Source organism: Lagopus muta, chromosome Z (genome assembly GCF_023343835.1).
Source record: "Lagopus muta isolate bLagMut1 chromosome Z, bLagMut1 primary, whole genome shotgun sequence".
Classification (NCBI taxonomy): domain Eukaryota; kingdom Metazoa; phylum Chordata; class Aves; order Galliformes; family Phasianidae; genus Lagopus; species Lagopus muta.
Genome location: NC_064472.1, coordinates 33377301 through 33396782, shown reverse-complemented (window position 1 = coordinate 33396782; position 19482 = coordinate 33377301). Strand labels below are relative to the sequence as shown.

Sequence of the window (19482 nt, the reverse complement as noted above, 5' to 3'; positions counted from 1 at the left end):
TGCAAGTAATCACCCCCGAACTAAGGCACAAGCAACAAAAGGGAGCCTGAAGAGCAGGAGTGAAAAAGGATCTCTGATCTCCAGGAAAAGCAAAGAAAACACTGTCACAGCCATGAATTGGGCTGCATTGACAAGCTTCTCTGGCAACCTTCAACCAGCACCGCTGGTTTCACATCAGGAGCCCTTGTGTGCTGGGGCTTGGGCATCTGCACAGCATGAGCCACGTCCCAGGGTGTCTGTCCCCGCCCCTGTTTCCTGCTGCTGCTGAACTGCTGTTTGGCTTTCCAGGGCCAACCTTCGATGTGAGTCATCATTTCACTTTTTCCTGATGATGGCAGGCCTGCCACTGGAACCTGTTGTGATGGCTCTGTGGTATGTGTTGCAGGAGCTACACTGCACATCTGGGACTGGGCACTGTAGTCTCAGATCTCCTTTAGCCACAGATGTGGCAGAACCTCCTGGAATCAGCACAGTGAGGCCCTACTTTGCAGTATGTTGGGGATTTCAGGTCATTATCTCTGTCTAAAAGAGATCATAAATTCTGGGGTAAACTCATGTCTTGCTTGTTCCAGCTTGTGGCATCACTTGTTTTTTAATGCTTGAAAAGAAATTCTTGTCTTGTCTTGTCTTATCTTGAGCCATATCCATGCTTTTTGGAGGATACAGCACATCCAAATCACTTAATTTTCTATACATACAGTATTCTGTATTTTTAGAATAGCAATAATTATATTATTAGTTTACAACTGCAAACCTTGTTTTTCACATTGAGAAGCTATAGATAACACTTCTGTTGACTACAGTTATTTGTGATGCATGGCACTACACAGACGAGAATCTGTTGAAATAAACACTTAGCTGCGAGTTTCCAGTGCAAAATAGTTGCTAAGTGGGTGCATGCATCCCTGCATAAATAGGTACAGAAAGATAGAATGGAGAATAGCACTACTTCAGAAAGGTAAGCATCTTCACTAGGATATTAAGATAACAGTATCAGCAAGCTGGATCCTCTGCTTACTTATCTGGCTTTGGAGATGTTTCACCTGATATCCAGATTTAGTTACTCAAAACTATCCAACAGTGATGCTCAAATTGAGGCACACTGCCACAGAAAGTGGCATTTTTTCATGTTCTAATTTTCAGCTGATAGCTAATTAAATATTAATTCAATTGTAAAGGTGAAACAGAAAAGGCAGTTAACTTAATTGAGTGAATGATGGTCAGAATTGAGAATACATACTTTCTTGACTTCATAAGTTCTGTGCATTCCTGGAGGAAAGAAACAAACCTCTGCACATGTAGTAGCACAACTGAACTGATCTGTGAAAACATGACTACAGCACAGTTAAGGGAGTATTATGTACTGATTTGATCATTCATTATACCCCGAGAAATTCCAGATCAGAATATCTCAAAAATAGACCCTTATTTTATGTAAGATAGTAGTCCATAACAAAACATAATAAAGCATGGAAGTAAATGGAGTTAAAGGACTCAAAGGTCCAGAGTATTATTTTATTCTACTGACACTACTACACCTGACTTGAAGACATCCAGAGAAAAACGAAGATGTAAATAGCTGTATCATTTTTAGATAGCAAAGATTCAGATATTGCTTGACAACTACTACATAAACATTTTCATCTGTTTTGATTTTCTCCTTGAATTACTCTCAACTGTGACCACTCGGTTATACTATATTGCTGCAATCTCATATATGTAAGAATTTCTATTGCTCCATTTTGCACAACAGAAGATAACTGGATTATGTAGGCAATGGGGAAGTACTGAAGCACGTGGGGAGAAATACCTTTTCTACTGATAAATCCTCATGACAGAAACAGATGGGTACCATTTGTCATAAGAGGTCTATCTTTTGGAAGCCTCTGATTGGTTCCCATCAAGGTAAATCAGGATTTGTGTGGGCTAGACAGATGGCACTAGAGAAACATAAAGTGAGAAGTTATTACTGACAGATGCAGACTTTGACATTTTAGAGTACAGAATAAAGATTTTTGAAATGATTAGAACATTTTCATAACTTTGAAGCTCTGCACAATTCCAAAGTTTTCTCTCCATGTATATACATGTGTGTGTGTGCGTGTGTGTATACACACACATACACATGCATACCTACATACACATACATTTAACCTAGCTGCTGGTGTGAAAAGGAATAAGAAACTCTTTTATAAATACATTAACAGTAAGAGGAGGACAAAGGAGAATATCCACTCTTTGCTGGATGAGGCTGGGAATGTGACCACTGAGGATAAGGAAAAGGCGGAGGTTCTGAATGCCTTCTTTACGTCTGTCTTTAAAAGTCAGACCAGTTATCCTCAGGATACCCCTCTCTCTGACCTGGTAATCTCGGCCGGGGAGCACACTAACCCCCCTGTGATTCTGAAAGAAACAGTCAGAGACCTACTGCTCCAGCTGGACTGTCACAAGTCGATGGGGCCAGATGAGATCCACCCGAGAGTGCTGAGGGAACTGGCGGAGGTGATAGCCGAGCCGCTTTCCATCATCTGTCAGCGCTCCTTGTTGACTGGTGAGGTCCCAGAAGACTGGAGGCTTGCCAACGTGACTCCCATTTATAAGAAAGTTCGTAAGGAGGATCCGGGGAACTACAGGCCTGTCAGCCTGACCTCGGTGCCAGGGAAGGTTATGGAGCAGATCGTCTTGAGGGAGATCATGCGGCATGTGCAGGGTGACCGGGGGATCAGGCCTAGCCAGCATGGGTTCATGAAGGGCAGGTCCTGTTTGACCAACCTGATCTCCTTCTATGATCTAGTGACCCATCTGGTGGATGAAGGAAAGGCTGTTGATGTGGTCTACCTAGACTTCAGCAAAGCCTTTGACACTGTCTCCCACAGCATTCTCCTGCAGAAGCTGGCAGCCAGAGGCTTGGATGGGTACACTCTTGGCTGGGTAAGGAGCTGGCTGGAGGGCCGGGCACAGAGAGTGGTGGTGAATGGAGTCAAATCCAGCTGGCGACCAGTCGTGAGTGGTGTTCCCCAGGGGTCGGTGCTGGGGCCTGTCCTCTTCAATATCTTTATTGATGACCTGGATGAGGGCATCGAGTGCACCCTCAGTAAATTCGCAGATGACACCAAATTGGCTGGAAGTGTGGATCTGCCTGGGGGTAGCGAGGCCCTACAGAGGGATCTGGACAGGCTGGAGAGCTGGGCTGGAGCCAATGGGATGAGTTTCAACAAGGCCAAATGCCGGGTCCTGCACTTCGGCCACAACAACCCCAGGCGACGCTACAGGCTTGGGGCGGTGTGGCTGGAGGACTGCGTAGAGGAAATGGACCTGGGGGTATTGATTGATGCTCGGCTGAACATGAGCCGACAGTGTGCCCAGGTGGCCAAGAAGGCCAATGGCATCCTGGCTTGCATCAGAAACAGTGCTGCAAGCAGGAGCAGAGAGGTGATTGTTCCCCTGTATTCAGCACTCGTCAGGCCGCACCTCGAGTACTGTGTCCAGTTTTGGGCCTCTCACTGCAAGAAAGATATTGAGGCCCTGGAACGTGTTCAAAGAAGGGCAACGAAGCTGGTGAGGGGTCTGGAACACAGGCCATATGAGGAGAGGCTGAAGGAGCTGGGAATGTTCAGCCTGGAGAAGAGGAGGCTCAGGGGAGACCTCATTGCTCTCTATAACTTCCTGAAGGGAGGTTGTAGTGAGCTGGGGGTCGGCCTCTTCTCTTGTGTCATTAGTGATAGGACCAGGGGAAATGGTTTCAAGCTACGCCAGGGGAGATTCAGGCTGGACATGAGGAAGTATTACTTTTCAGAAAGGGTGGTCAGGCACTGGAATGGACTGCCCAGGGAGGTGGTGGAGTCACCGAGCCTGGGGGTGTTCAAGGAAAGACTGGATGTTGCGTTGAGGGACATGGTTTAGTGGGAGCTATTGGGAATAGGTGAATGGTTGGACTGGGTGATCTTTTAGGTCTTTTCCAACCTTAGTGATTCTATGATTCTATGATTCTGTCTATGATTTCTGTCAGCAGAGGTGCTGACAGAAAGACCTGACATGAAAATATGCATGAGGCAAAGGTGTATCTCTGAACTGCTCCATGTGGAAAAAATGGCACTGATTGACTTCCATGGATGTTTGCTGAATATTTATGGTGACCAAATAGTGGATGTGAGCACAGTGAGGTGGTGGGTGGTGCATTTCAGCAATGGCAACAGTGACACAGAACCCAAGACACTTTCCAGGGAGCCACACACAGCTGTTACACAATGAAATAAAGAGTATTTCCACCAGGTCATCCATATGAATTGACTAATGGCAGTGAGTATGTCTACAAAGAGAGTTTTGTAGCTGAGAATTTGCTCAATCATATATAAGTGCTCTTTGTATCTTGTCTCTGCAACACCTCATATAATGGCTCTAAATAGCCAATATATCTCACGTTTCAATATAAATTATTATAGCCTGAGTGTCAGGTCGTCCTGGCATAGTGCCTCAGAGTTTCCAGGAATAAAATATCCTACCTGGGATGCACAGGTGAAACCACTCACAACTGAGTCCAGAAGTCAGCACTGAACCCATTTTTTGTGAAAGTTTGCCATCTAGAGGTCATATCAGAAAGCACTAGGATGTAAAAGGACAGAAACAGATAATTTTGAGTGTTCATTTGAAGAGTTAGTCGAAAATACCATCACCTTTTATATTTTATATTTACATTTGTTAGCAATAGAATCTCAAGAGATTCAATCTGATCCTTCTCCTCAAATCAGAATCAATTCTGTGCTAATTTGTGCTGTAGTTGTACAGTCCGCAGCTGGTCCGTATGAGAGAGGATATTTTAACCATTCAGAAGCCCTCACTTCTTCTGCAGGCAGGACAAAAATGAATTAAGAAGGAAGAATTAATTATGGAAATAGAATTTAACATTAGTAAAAGAGTTATGTAAAAAATTGGTTTATTCTAAACGTCAGCATGTTTTTTCTTACAAAAATATCTCAAACTAGATGAAAATGTTTCTTAGAATAACACTGATACTTCATTTTTCAATTTCATTATTATATAAGATGTGTTGGAAATAAATATTTTTTAAAAATACCTTTATCAGATTGAGAAACGTTGTCAAAGATACTTGACAAGCTCTCCAGTGAATTCTCCAGAAAGAGCACCAATAATTTCTGTGCTATAATTTCATTGAACACATGGACAGTAATAAGGTGTTTATTTGCTCTTCTTCATCATAAAATCTAAGGTATGGTTTTACTTGTTTATTTGTTTTTCTTCTGTTTCTCATTATGGTTTTAGGGTTTTATGTCAGCTATAATCGTTCTCCTCCCATCTCAGCCCAGCCTCTCAACAGACATATACGGGGATAGATCAAATTGGCACCTGTCTGTGCAGCTGATTCTTCTTTGGATGCATCCAGAAAATACCCCATGCAATGACAATGCCCAAAGAAGAGCAGGCAAGGTGAATTGCAGTTCACCTGAATAGTAGACGAGTTATGTGTCATGGTCATTAAAGGCTGATGATGACAACTACTTACACTGATTTGATACAGCAACCTTAATCTTGCCGCACTGTGCACTGTATTTAATTTTGCATTTGATAATGAAACAAGCACTTTTAAAGCTGGAATGTGTGTAGTGCAGGGTGGGGTGGTACTTATTAGCATGTGAAGGAAGTCTAGCCAAAGCCCACAGTACTATGGGGAGACTGCTTTCTGAACATGCCATGCTTACAGCATGTTGTACATTACGGCAGAAAGAGCACAACACCACAATCCTGCACTTTTACTGAGAGGCTGGCATTATTTCAGAAGTGTAATATTTCCTTCCTTTCTCTTAAAAGATGCCCCTCTTTTCCTGAGATCAGTGCAGTCTTCAGTTGTCCACATTCAGCTCAGACGCTGAGCTTTTCTTCAGTCCTACCGAAGGAGAGATAGGAGAGAACAGAGGTGGTTAAACTTTTTTCCCCACAACAAGCGGTCCTGATGGTTAGCTCTGCAGAAAGTGCACTGACCACAGGAGGTGTCAGAGCTGGGGGTAAAGGCTACAGCTGAGGTCACTTCAGCGTTGCCCATTCTCCTCCTTTCCCACCAGGAAGGCACAACAGGGGCACAGGAACGAAGATAAACTAAGAATTCCTACGCTCTATGCTGAGGATGAGTCCAAGTGGGCTGGTCTGGTATTTCCATAGCATGAAAGAATGAATGAGGTAGTGAATAACAATCTGAACCTTGCTCACCACCTTAATGCTCTTGGAGGCTGGAAGCCAATTTGCAAAGAAAAAGATGTGCCACTGACCCAAGGAAGTAATAGATGATACAGAAGAGACATCAAAGACATCAGAATCCAAGGGGGACCATCAGTGTGTTCGTGTGTACCTATTTTCAAATGTGCTTTTTGCCACATTTCCTTATTGCATGTCAAAGGAGACAAAGTAACATGACACTTGTGTTGGGGGTAGAGGTTTAAAATCTATTTGTTAAAAGATATCATTTAAGATAATCTCCTCCGAGTCAGAAGGAGCAACTTGGCGTAGCAAACATAAGGGATTCCTGCTGCCTCCCTTTACATTTGTTTGTCTTAGGGGGCACCAGTAAGAAAAAGGCGACTTGGGAGATTGAGAAGTGTTTTTTGTTTTTGCTGGCACAGACAGCTTGCATACACTGGCTCCTCTAAGCAGACCAGCAGGGATGGCAGAGAGAAATTGTGTCTTTTTGTAATATTAAATTTAGAAAGTAAAAAAGCAGTGCTGTACAGACCATGATGGATTTTGAAAGCTCATTTCATTACCTTAGTAGATTAGAGAGCATGGAAATCTATGGCTGAAGCAAGAAGCCAGGCCTCTAATGAAGCTCTCTGATGCTTGCTCTCTATAATAGGCCAAGTACTTCTGTCCAACTAAACATCTTGAAGCCACAGTGGGGAATGCCATGCAATGCAGGCTCAAAGTGGCTAAAAGTAACATGGGTAATACAAATTTTTTATTTTTGTTTCTGACCATTGTGTCCAGTACTTAACCATGTGCTTCATCACTATGAACTTAAGACTTTGAGGTTTGTCTCATAGTTAAGCTTCCAAGCTAACACGTGGACCAGATGGGCAGACAGCCTATTAGCATGACACTGTTAAGCACAGGACTGGGTTTTAGGGGGTGGATGCAGGGCTTGGCCTTGAATGGATGCGAGCCCTGAGGGTCTGCCCTCATCTTATCTCAGCTGGCTCCAGCTCTGGCTCTAGCTCTGGCTCCATGTGCACACTACAGCCCCGTATTGTGCCCATCACAGGGCCCAGAGTGCTGCTAAACATGGGGCTCAGGGAGTGAGGTGATGGTCCTGGGCTAGAGAGACACTGATGGAAAAATCAGAGACCAAGCAGGGCAGGAGAGATAAAATAAAAGGGGGTACCTGATCACAGAACTGATGCCTATGCTTGATGCATAAGGGACACTGGGGCAGAAGAAAGGCCAGGAAAGGTGCCAGAGGTCCCCAGGGAAGGGAGAAACAAGAAACGTACTGACTGCTCAACCCCAAGTAGCAAGGAGCAGGAGAACTGTGAGCAGGGAGCAGCAAAGGCAAGCTGCTCCCCAACTGCTTGTTTATTTGTTCGATTTCCCATTACCAAAGTGAATAATAAAAAACTTGTTAATTAGCAATAAATTAATTTGAGGGAAATTCCACTACATGGAGTTGTTTCATTGCCCAAGACAACATAAAAGGTCAAAAGTTTGCTGATGATATGAAGCTGGGAGTAGCTGACACATCAGAAGGTTGTGTTGCCATTAAGGGGGATGACGGCAGGCTGGAGAGTTGGGAAGACAGAGGAACCTGATGAGGTTCAGGAAGGGCAAGTAATCAGTCCTACATCTGGGGAGCAATAACCTTGCATATCAGTGCATGTTAGGGGGTGATCTGCTGGAAAGGAGCTCTACAGAGAAGGACCTGGGCAACCTGGTGGACAGCAGGTTGGCCATGAGCCAGCAGTGTGCCCTTGTGGGCAAGAATGTCAGTGGTATCCTGGGATACATAAAAAAGTGTGTGGCCAGCAGATCACCCCTCTACTCTGCACTGTTGAGGCCACATCTGGAATACTGTGTCCAGTTCTGGGTTCCTCAGTTCAAGAAAGACAGGGAACTTCTAAAGAGAGTCCAGCAGAGGGGCCTAGAGCATTTCATTTTTGAGGAAAGGCAGAAAGACCCGGGATTGTTTAGCCTGGAGAAGACTGACAGGATCAGTACTTGTATCAATATTTACAAATATCTAAAAGGTGGGTGTCAAGAAGATGGGTCTAGGCTTTTTAGTGGTGCCCAGCAACAGGACAAGGGACAATAGCCACAAACTGGAACACGGGAAGGTTCATGTTAGTATAAGAGCTTTAGAGAGTGGCAGAGCACTGGAACAGGCTGTCCAGAGGGGTTATGGAGTCTCTTTCTTTGGAGACTGTCAAAAACCCTCCTGGATCCTTTCCTGTGCAACCTACTGTAGGTTCTCTAAGTCCCTGCTAAAGCAGAGGGTTAGAGTCGATGACATCAAGAGGTCCCCTCCAAATCCTACAAATTTGTGATTCTGTGAAAATGTCCAGTGTTATGTTTATGTCATAGGTGTGTCCCACCCTTGGCTGCCAAGGAGCAGCTGAGGAAGCAGTGGTGTCACATAAGGAAGGTGAGTTTGTTGGTAGAAATGGCCTCTCATCAAAACCAGGCACAGAACTGCTTGGAATGAGAAAGCTTGTGATACCCAAAACAAGATACCCATTCATGAAAAAACATTTAGAAGAGCTAAATGTCAGTAAAACATGAGCTCAGGAATCTTTCTTTCTTTTTTTTTTCACATAGGATGGCTGAAAAGAATACAAAATGTTATGATCAAGGAAGGAGGAATCATTTAGTACTGCCAGAGAAATCCTAGTGGAAAAAAAAAAGAAAACTCTATACCATTTTCCCAAACAAAGTGAGGGCTTGCAGTTTGATACTAGCTGAGGAAGAACTGAAACTCTGATGGAACTACTAATTGAAAAAAAATTCCACATTGGAAATAACTTTATTGTAGTGAACTTTCAAAAATATAATTAAATTCATCGCACACAGTGCCGTCCAACTTAGAAGAAAATACAACTTTTCTGAGGATTATTACTCTGCATTGTATAGTTTTCCTTCTACAATCATTCATTTACTGACAGAGAGAGTGCATACAATTTTATGTGGCATATATCGTAAAGTTGGCGTTTATAAAAAGGCCAAAATAAGGTATTCAAAATGGCAATTACATTCTCATATTCTTTGCAAATCCTAGTTCTACCATTCTGACCAGTACTATCAGGAGTCACTTGGGTGTTATCTGTATTTACTGAGTTGTACGGATCTGTATTGGTCATATCAAAAACATCTTCTCTCTACAAAGCTCATGCTGCTATGCACTGCCAAAGCATTTAAAGGAAATTCATCTTTAACTTTGTATTGATGTGCAGCAATTTTTGTCTTCAAGAATGAAACACTACACTTCTTTATAAACAGGAACATAATTAATTCCTCTTGTTCAACAATTAATTAGTTCACAGCTTCTTTTTATGTATTGAACATGCATATTGACAGTTCTTTATGCGAAGAGGAAAAACATCGTTAGACAGCACACACTTTAGTCGCCCTTTTTGAAGATTCCTATGTTAGACTGTGCTTCATGAGAGAACTGTACTCTTCTCCGAGTTTCTTCTTCTCATTTAATTTTGCCAGTATGGCATCCAGTAAATATGAGGCAAAAGGAAACTGAAAAAGAAATATAGCAAGAAAAATGGTCATTTAACTTTATTTTCTTCATGTTAAAAACATTTAAATTTCCTTCGGCTGTTAGATTTCACTTAGTTTTGACAACTACCATACACGCACAGATCTTGAACTTTGAAGTTCACCTGTCTGGTTAGTGCCTAGAACTTTGCACACCACCATAAAAATGATAAAGAACAGAGTAAAATGAAAAAAAGATAAACGCCTTATTGAACAATTCATGCTTTACTGACCATGTTAATGATGTAAACTGCAGTACTAGCATCTCTGTCATTTATCTTCAACCAGCTGATCAATAAGGGGTTACAGTCATCTCTAGGGCATGCAGAAGTGGTAGTGCATGTTTTCTACTCTCAGGAGGATGAGACAGAACTACTAGTACAGCCCACAGTGTTGTGGCAACCGCAGCAACTTAAGACACGTACATGAAAACCTGTAAATAAAACCAAACCTAAACCCCCAACTCCCAGAAGCTCTGACTGTATGGATACGGATAACAGACAAAAACTTGCTCCTCCAAAATACGGTAGCAAAGATTTGCATTTACGTATTTGCAGAAAAAAAAATAATAATCAAAAACCTCTTTGATATCTCTTCTGGTATAAAAGATTTGCAGTGTCTTCAAAGAAAGTGACGGTATATATTTTCCTCCATCACTGCATTATCACAGACTGCATGAGTTTGCGGTGTGTTGGGAAATACTTGTGGAGGGAGTACAGAATGCTCCTCCATGCAGCTGCACCCACAGGGGGGACAGCACTGTGTCACAGCAGAACCCAACAGTTTTACTGTGCTGCTTCAGAGAGCTCTGTCAACCTTCTTGAAATCCTAGTGAGACCCGTGGTGATAGAAAAAATAATAGCCATCATTCATGTCAGAAACAGAGTTCATTTTATTTTAATAAGGCTACTAGAAATAAATTAGCAAAAACTTAGCAGTTAGTTGAGAAGCTCAATCACCAACCAAACACCAAACCAAACACAAATGCTATCTCCTAATGTCTGAAATTATACCAGGGCTGCTTTGAAAGTAATGCCTCATATTTCACTGTGTTGGCCCATGACATCAAAGGCAGATGTTGGTGTGACAGCAGTGGTGGCAGAAGCTTCCCATCAGTATTCTGTTACATGTTGTTGTCATGTAACAGATGGCAGTAGAGGGGCACACTGACATAATGGTGTCTGACGTGGAAGCACGTACGAGGCAAAGGCATTGAATTCTGCCATGCAGAAAATCTTGCACCTACTGACATTCATCGATGCTTGCTGAATGTTTATGGAGCCCAGAAAGTGTGAGCCCAGTGAGGTGGTGGGTGGTGCATTTCAGCAATGGTGACAGCAACTGCGGGTCACTTCTGCTGGTGCAGATTTTGATGAGCATGATATACTGGCTCTTGTTCACCACTAGCAAAAATGCATAGCTAATGGTAGTGACTATGTTGAGAAAGCATTTTGTAGTTGAGAATCTGCTCTATCAAAAAGCACTATTGTGATCTTTGTATCTGTTGTAGTTTTCACAAAAATAAATAGGAGGCATTGCTTTCAGAGTGACCTACGTATCTGGAGAGAATCCCAGTCTACTAATATTTATCACCATTAATAAGTCAGAAAAAAAATATCTAAATTATTAGCAAGGAAAAACTTGTTAACAGCAAGTATCTGTCATGAACTGATTATAACAGGACTCCTGTCTTCTGTTCAGCGGTCACTTTGCAGTCACAGGAAGAAGCTGCTAATATGCATTATTACTCTCTTCTATTGGACATGGTATTCTGTACCTGCTGACCAGACGTGCCTCCATCTCTCACAAATAACTTCTCTCTATGATAAGAATTTTCTAGTATTCATCTACAGCTGTCAGCCATCTCCATCTTTTCTGGCAAATTTTGAGGAATAGAGGGATCCAACTCACTAAGCATTCAGAGTAAGCAAGACCTAATTTTATCTGAAATTCTGTGACACTTACTTGCTACCGTGCTTTAAAAGCACCGACCCCGGCATCCTGTTCACTCTAATTGCTCTCCTTCCTTGTCTAAATGTGTTTTTACGAGAACACGATACCATTACCTCAATGTCCCTAATTCTTCTTCCTAGCTTGAGTGCATTCATTTTTGATACATCTTACCTCCTTAATGTTCTGTCCAAGATGAATGCTTTCTTATTGATGTCTCTGGTTCATATCATTCTATCTACATTTTACCTGCCGCTCACTACTCTCTGTGGCTTCCATGTCATAGCAAACTGATTTTTAAAGAAGTCTTTCCATTTAAATCATTCATTTAAATCAAGAGCATTTGAAAGTTGAACGTTATGTCATTATTTCACATTTGCTGGTTTCAGAGAAAATGCTGTACTTTTTTTATCTGGTTTATTTCCGTGCTGACACCCAGAGCTGGATGATCTCTACAGTCTTCATCTTTAATAGAAGCCTGTCAGGTTTACTTTTAATGATGACTCTGTAACTATCCTGGGAAGCTTCCCTTTACATTTCTCCCCAGAACTTCAGAACTGTTGAAGATGTCTCTACTCCAAAGTATTTATCCCAGTTTCCAAACTTGCCATATGCTTGGGGAAGGCTTTGGGAGTTCAGCGAGTGCTAAGTGCACACCTAAGGAGCATCTTGTTTATACCAGTGATAATTATATACAGAATGATACTTCCTTCAAGTGGTTTTCAGTTATCTGTGCCACAGGCAATTTATTCAAACACTGAGCACTGACAGCAATAGCAATCCTAAATCAGTATATTATGGTAGGCTTTAGGAGAAATAGTATTTAACTGGCTTTTTTTTTTTCTTTTTTTTTTTTGTTTGTTTTAATTCAGAAAATTTAAGAGAGAAAGCTTACCTACATTTGAAGATTTCTGGTTTATTTACCATTACCAAAATTACAGATTTCTTTCCTGAGACTAGAAAGCCATGTGGGTGAAATGGCATATTTCTTAAACATCAGAGAGGTATCTTGGTATCCGGTAATATGATCCTGAAGAGTCAGGAATGCTGGTAGTTATTCCTATTTCTTTCAACTATCTATTCCTACTTTGAGTATGCTTCTTCCAAAGATCCCTTCTGAAAAAATAGATACTAGTTATGTCTGTTGACCTTACACTATACTGCTGAGTCTCACATAACATGTGTGTGCACAACCACACAGCCTCCTGATCTGCCAGTGAAAAGACTGGTCATGAGAGCAAGGAAATGTTGTTATTCCAATGAGGCATAACATCTCAACTCATGGACTCTATCATTATTTGGCCTCTGTTTCACAAACTCTAAAATGTGTTAATGTACATAGAAACAATGGTATTTTATTTCTGGAATATACAAATTAGTGGTTACTGCTATTTTAAATCTCCCCACATGGATTGTCAGGGTAATAAATTTGCTCAACAAAACTATCCAAACACGCTGAAAAACTTCCTCAACTCAAATTGTGTGAACCACAAAGAATGACCTCAAGCAAAAGTGCAGTAATGCCAATTTTTAATGACCCAAACTTCCAAATATCACTGTAACTGTAAGACAGTAGAATAGAATACTGAGATATGCCTCATTTCATTATTATTCTTTGTTTGCTCTCCTCTGGGATAGCTGTATGTATATGATGTTAACAGTATCCAGAGCAAGATTTCATCTGCATCACTGCTGCTTTTTAAGGTGCAAATATGTAAAACACTGTGAGGTGGTGACCGTGGTCAGTGTGTGCATGTGTAAGCAAGTGAATGTGCACGTGTGCATTGAGCAGACAACAGGCAATGAGCAAGAGACCTATTCAAGAGAAGGGGTAAGAAAGATGCAGACTGGAGAGAGACCAAAGGAAGCAGAACAGGTGAGTTCCAACCAGAAAATTTGAAAGGAAACAACCATGGCTGTTGTTGTATATTCGCAGATGAGACCAGAGGAAGTCTGCATTCAAAATCCAGTGTAAATCCTAAAAATGGGTTAGAGAAAATCCTTACTGATGAGGAGTGAATATGCTGTTCCAAGTCTGTGTTCTAGAGACAGATTATACAAATACCTACAGAGAGCCCAGAGAACAAAGAGGAGGGAGTTTTTCTGGAAGTTTTAACTACTGGAATATGATTTGTATACTAATAATGAGGTCATGAGAGGAAAGATTTCATTAGGCAGCCTCATATGAGATGTGATATCCTGAGGAGTTCAGGAAGAGGGAGGGAAGACAAAAGCTGCTCTGTGTCTGATAAGGGACCTGATAAATCAATTCTGACATTTGGTAGAGTGCTTGGAAGAGTTAGGCAAATGATTTGTATTTTACTAAAAAAATAGTTCTGAGAGACTTCTGTTAGTAATCTAGATTGGGGTTAACATGTTGTACTCACATACAGAATTAACTGATTGTTCAGAGATGCTTTTCCTTACAATCAATCACAATGAAGGAAAGCCTTGAGTGGTAAGAAATCTTGTCTAAGCTGTGAAAAGAAGTCATCCTTTCAATTTGATTACACAAGGCTCCTTGTAATAGAAAAAAAGCTAGAGAAGGTTTTTTTCTTGATTATAAACAGAGAATGCTACTACGTTGTGTCAGGTTCAAATAACAAGACATAAACAAGCAGGTGACGTGGGAGAAAATACCCCACGTGATTAAAAGCCTTATGCAAACTATCAACATACCTGTATATCAAGATGTCCATAATTGTACCCTCCTTCCACAAACACTACAAACTCCCAGATACCCAATATTTTATGATGCAATATATTTCCTGGGCTCTCTCTCCCATGTCCACACACAAGGAGTTCAGTGTCTCTATACATCATCAGGGACACTGGGTATCTGCATGCATTCCTGTGAAGCCTCTCTACAAGTGAGTTCTTCAAAGGCAAGAGAATCTCCTAACTTTCATCCAGTTATTAACTGTCATCAGTTATTACGATGTTTCATTTTTATACTTCAGTGACTGTAGTCCTTGGGTGTTGCAGTTTGAACACATAAAGTGGAAAAAGCACCTGTTGGCCATTCCAGATGTAGGTTTAGACAGCCAGTGATTTTTACTGACTCTGCAGAATTCAGAACATGGGTGTACTTCCAGATTAGATGATCCTTTTGTACATAACTACATCCTGAAGCAGAGATGTCTCTATCAGATTTTAAGTTTCTTCCTACATGGTTCTACAGCAGTTGGTAAAGTGGCTACACAAATTCTGACTGGGGACATTCATGAATGCAAAAATATTTAGCATTGAATTATTAACATTTTTGTAAAGCTGAAGGAAATTACACTTTCTTAAGTCATAAGCGTGCAGCAAATAAAGGTATGGATGAGGTGTAAAACAGAGGTGTGCTATCCTTTATGATTACACTTTAGGGGAATCTATAAAATGACAGTAAAAAGCAACTAGTGCTGCCCCAGTCCCCCCCCAAAAATCTCATGCAGCAGTAAAATGGCGTATGTCAGTAATAAAAATAAAATGTCTATGACATTTTAAACGTTATCATACTGTCATGGTGGAATAAAATTAGCTTGAAGAATGATCTAAAGGGATATGATGCAGTTCATTATGTATAACAGCAACAGCAGCAGTTTCCCAGTGTTCATAAAGGTTTCTCCATTAAATTTACCTCCAGTCAATAATTAGGAGTCCACAAATAAACCTAGGCAATTAAATCAATACTGCTGGGCAATTATGTTCCAAAGTCCTGGCTCAATGGCACAAAAAGACACTATATCAAACTGCAATATTAAGTGATCTGATGCAATTTCCTTCTGAACATTTTCTCAGATTAAGAGAAAAGAGCAAACCTGCACCTTTTTTTCAGAATACAGAGGAGTTCAGCTTGTCAACCTGTACCTCTAAGCAGTTTCTTCTGAGCAAAGTTCTAGCAGAAAGCTTTAATTCCATCATGAGCATGAGTTTTCTGATCAGAAATACTACCGATGTCTAAAAAAGGAAACCACAACCAATCTTTGGACAAGGCATGAATTAAGCAATTAAAAGGGCAAAAAACTCTTCTGTGAGCTGTGACGAAATTAAGAAATCTATGCAATTTCCATCCATGTGAATTAGCAAGGACAGAAAGGAAAAGCAGAGCGGGCAGCACCTAAAAAGGCACTAATTCCTTTTTGATCCTAAAGATTGATTTGCTAAGAATTACTTTTACCTTCGGAGCTCCTCCAGAGGAACCCCACAAGATGGAGCAAAAACCACTGAAAACCACTATGAACTTGTACACAAACAGATGTGGCCAAGTGCAGTGAGCTGCCCCAGCTTTCAATATGGTTTGGTTACACGGTGAATAACCCCCCCTCACTCTCCATGCCCTGGCTCTGGCTGAGAATAAAAGTCATCGAAAGAGAAGTGATAAAATTCTGTGTAGGATTTTCTAACAATCTGCCAAAGAACGACAACAAAAATACAACCAGAATTCCTCATCGTATTATCTGATTTATATTTTGGAGTCAGTAATATAAACAGAATATTGAAATTGATAGGTTTTAAAAAAAATTACGAGAGCAATTTCATGAATAGGAGTAGTTCTCCACTATTTCTGAGTTTCATGTAACACTACAAAGTGCTTAAACTAAAATGCTAATATTTCTGACCAAGCTAGTAAAAGTAAACTGATATTTCCATCTCCACTGCAGCAGTTAAGCAGACTTAATGGCAGAAAGTTTGGATAATGACAGAGGAAAAACCTGTCATTTCTTAAAAAATCTGGTCACAGGTCACAATCTAAGCATAAAAGCTATCAGTGATAAAACATTTCAACCTGAAAGAGATTGTTCCCTTGAAATGATTACCAAAATATTTTCAATCATTCACATGAACGGCATCTCAAATGGACTCACGCTAGTGAATATGCATTAGGAACATCGGATTTATAAATCAAACTTTATTTCATTTCAGATATCAGCTACACATTGCCTGAATAAAGGAGACAACGAAAGGATAATGGAAAAGTTTCAAGAGTCAGTGTCTGTTGTCAGTGATGTCCAAACAAAAGCTGACTATGGCTAGAAAAGCAGGGCTCTCACCTGCCAATAAACTGCCCTTGATCACTTACAAGAGGGGAGCATCCCAGCAGACTCTGTGTGTATTAAAAAAAAGACTTGAAAGAGAAGAAGAAGTATCACACAGGTCACAGCGGCAGTCTCAATGGACCCCTCAGGGATTTCTGCTAGTCTCAGCCTTGTCATCCTCTATGCAGCTTTCCTCTCTGCCCAGAAAATGTCGATAGGAAAATGTTTGAGGGGCCTCTGGTGGAAATTTTTTCATTCTTTCTGCATTGACAGGATGCCAAATCAATATTTACTTCCCACTAACAAGCTGCTCGAGGTCTCAGTAGAAAATATTGTAGAGAATGCGGGAAGACACGATAATAAACAGCTGTCTGGCTATGAGGAAAACATGAATTGACTGGAAACAGGTCCACAGTAAAAGGTCATCGAAACCCATGAACTCCTCAGGTGTCCATATCAAATACTAACTTTAAAGGCACATAGTAAAAAATCTCTTTTTCCTAAGAGGTATGAGAGGATGGATCCTTTCCACTGTCTCAATAATTTAATTAATGCATTTGCCAAGATCTGTGCTGGTTTTCTTCAGCACTGTTTCAGCTTTCAGCTGTAAGTTAGCTATAGCAAATTGTAGGTTAACATACCTTCAGTTTTATCCACCGACTCTTAAGATTTCTTAAGAGAAGTAAAAAGGAAATGCTACCAAAACAAGGATTTTATGTTACTTTACATAATTATTGGTGGCATAATTACAAAGACAATGGACAAATTACAACCTAAAAACACTTATCTATTCAGAGGAGAAAGTTGTAATTTGTTAAGGGAAGAAATAAATTTATAACCTGTGCTTCAAGAAGTTTCTGTATACAGAGCAGCCATTCTTTGTCTTTTTCAGATTCCATTTTTGCCTTTGCTGTTTCCTAAAAATACAGATACATAATATTTTAACACCATCTGAGAAGAACATAATGAACAGTATAGGATATGTATAGTAGATACATATTAAATAAACAGCACGTGGAAGTAGGAATGATGCTCTCAGAACCAGCTACTTGAAGCTTGTCTACTGAATATGAGGGCTCTGCTAAATTTATAAATCCATGTTAGTGCATGTCTTGAATCATATGTTCTTTTCTATATAGGTACATGTGTATAGGTACTCTATATGGAAATCTTACACGTCCAATTTTCTCACACACTGATAAATGGAATATGTGTTTAAAATTTATGTAGTGAAATCTCTCATCACCTATATTGAGTATATTCACGTTTTACACATACATTCCCAACATTGCTTAAAAGAAATAGGATATAAAAGTCACTTTGAGAATGAGGCAAACAAACAACAATTCTGTCAAAGCCAATTGCTTTACAAGGATATATAAGAGTGATAGGGTTTTTAAAGGTGTATAAGCAGGGAAAGGATCAGTCCATTACATTTATATTCATGGTTGTAACCCATATAGATACACATGCATACACATAAAAAGCAAATTTATTTAACTCATTTGAATATCCTCGTTTGTAAATGGTGAAATGTAAAGCTCCATTAAGGCTAAGAGAAGACTAAGTCTTCACTGAAATACAGTTACAGGTCAATGATGGTCAACTCCTAGACATTTCTTAAATATAAGTGCAGAGGCTTTTTCATGTATTTCTTGATCAGGTCTCAGTATATCTGGATAATGATAATTCCTATTACTATATACATTCCATAAAAGGTGATTTACGAAACACTCAAATATTTCACAGTAAAACAGAAAAATGTATTACAGAATCATCAGAAAAAGGCAATGGATCCTCCTCCAAAAATATTTATCTACAAGAAATGCTTTTAATGAGTATCACAATTCAAGAAAGTAATCATCAACGGAATCAATTTGGCACAGCAAGATACATTCTAATTTTGTTTTCATTAATGCAGAAGTCTGTTTAAAATGTATAACCCTGCCAAATATTCCCACAAAAAAGGAAACTGCTAAGGATTTTCAAGTAATGCTCTACATCTGCGTGCTCTAAACAGTATATTCATATTTTATTTATGTATGTCCAAAGTCTTGACACCTTAGGAATCTCTAACCTGACCTTTTAATTTAAATTCAACAATTCTGTTCTTTATTTGTGCTAGTGCACAATGAAATTTCAGTCTTTAACTAGATATTCTCTTCCAATAAGAATGGAAAATTACAGCATCTTCAAATCTCGCCCCTTTTTACTGGAGTCCTTAAAATAACTTACCTCATCATCTTCTACTTCTAATATCTCCTCAAGATCTGCTGTTGAAACATTAAGGATAGACGCTGCCAACTGAACAGACTCTTGGGAAAGGCCTTTTTTACATGCCCTTGCTTCTTCCATTTTTTTTGCCTGTTTGACTTTTATTCTCAGCTCTTGTACGCTATGGTGTATCTCTCTGGTGAGAGCCTGGAAGACAAAAGCAAAAAACACTGCTATTTTTCTTAAAGTACAAACACCGTGGAAAAAAAAATACCATTATTTACACTAAATTCTTTCATTTAGGAACTGACTTCATTCTGTATTATTGGTTGAAAAGAATACAGTCTGCAATACGAAATAATATGTTTAGAAAACAAAGTATGAAATAATACATTAAAACATAAAACGTTCTGAAATACAGGTATGTATTTTATTGGTATGTTTTTAGCAAATTATTCATAATGCTGTTTGACAAAGCAGCTTCTGCAGAATCAATTAAAAATCGTTTTCTGATCCAATCTACTAGAATTCATTT

At 40.1% G+C, this 19482-nt stretch overlaps 1 protein-coding gene across 6 annotated transcripts in view; it reads right to left on the bottom strand.

Moving 5' to 3' along the window:
* Positions 1-9034: 9034 nt before the first annotated feature.
* The window catches only part of CNTLN (centlein), a 185955-nt gene continuing 175507 nt past the window's right edge, over positions 9035-19482 (bottom strand). For all 6 annotated transcript variants that reach the window (XM_048931533.1, XM_048931532.1, XM_048931534.1 and 3 more), the window contains 3 exons: positions 18969-19154; positions 17573-17650; positions 9035-9741 (listed from right to left, as the gene is read on the bottom strand). In XM_048931533.1, coding sequence (XP_048787490.1) covers positions 9637-9741; positions 17573-17650; positions 18969-19154 — 369 coding nt within the window. In that variant the 3' untranslated portion in view covers positions 9035-9636. The remainder of the gene's footprint in view (positions 9742-17572; positions 17651-18968; positions 19155-19482) is intronic.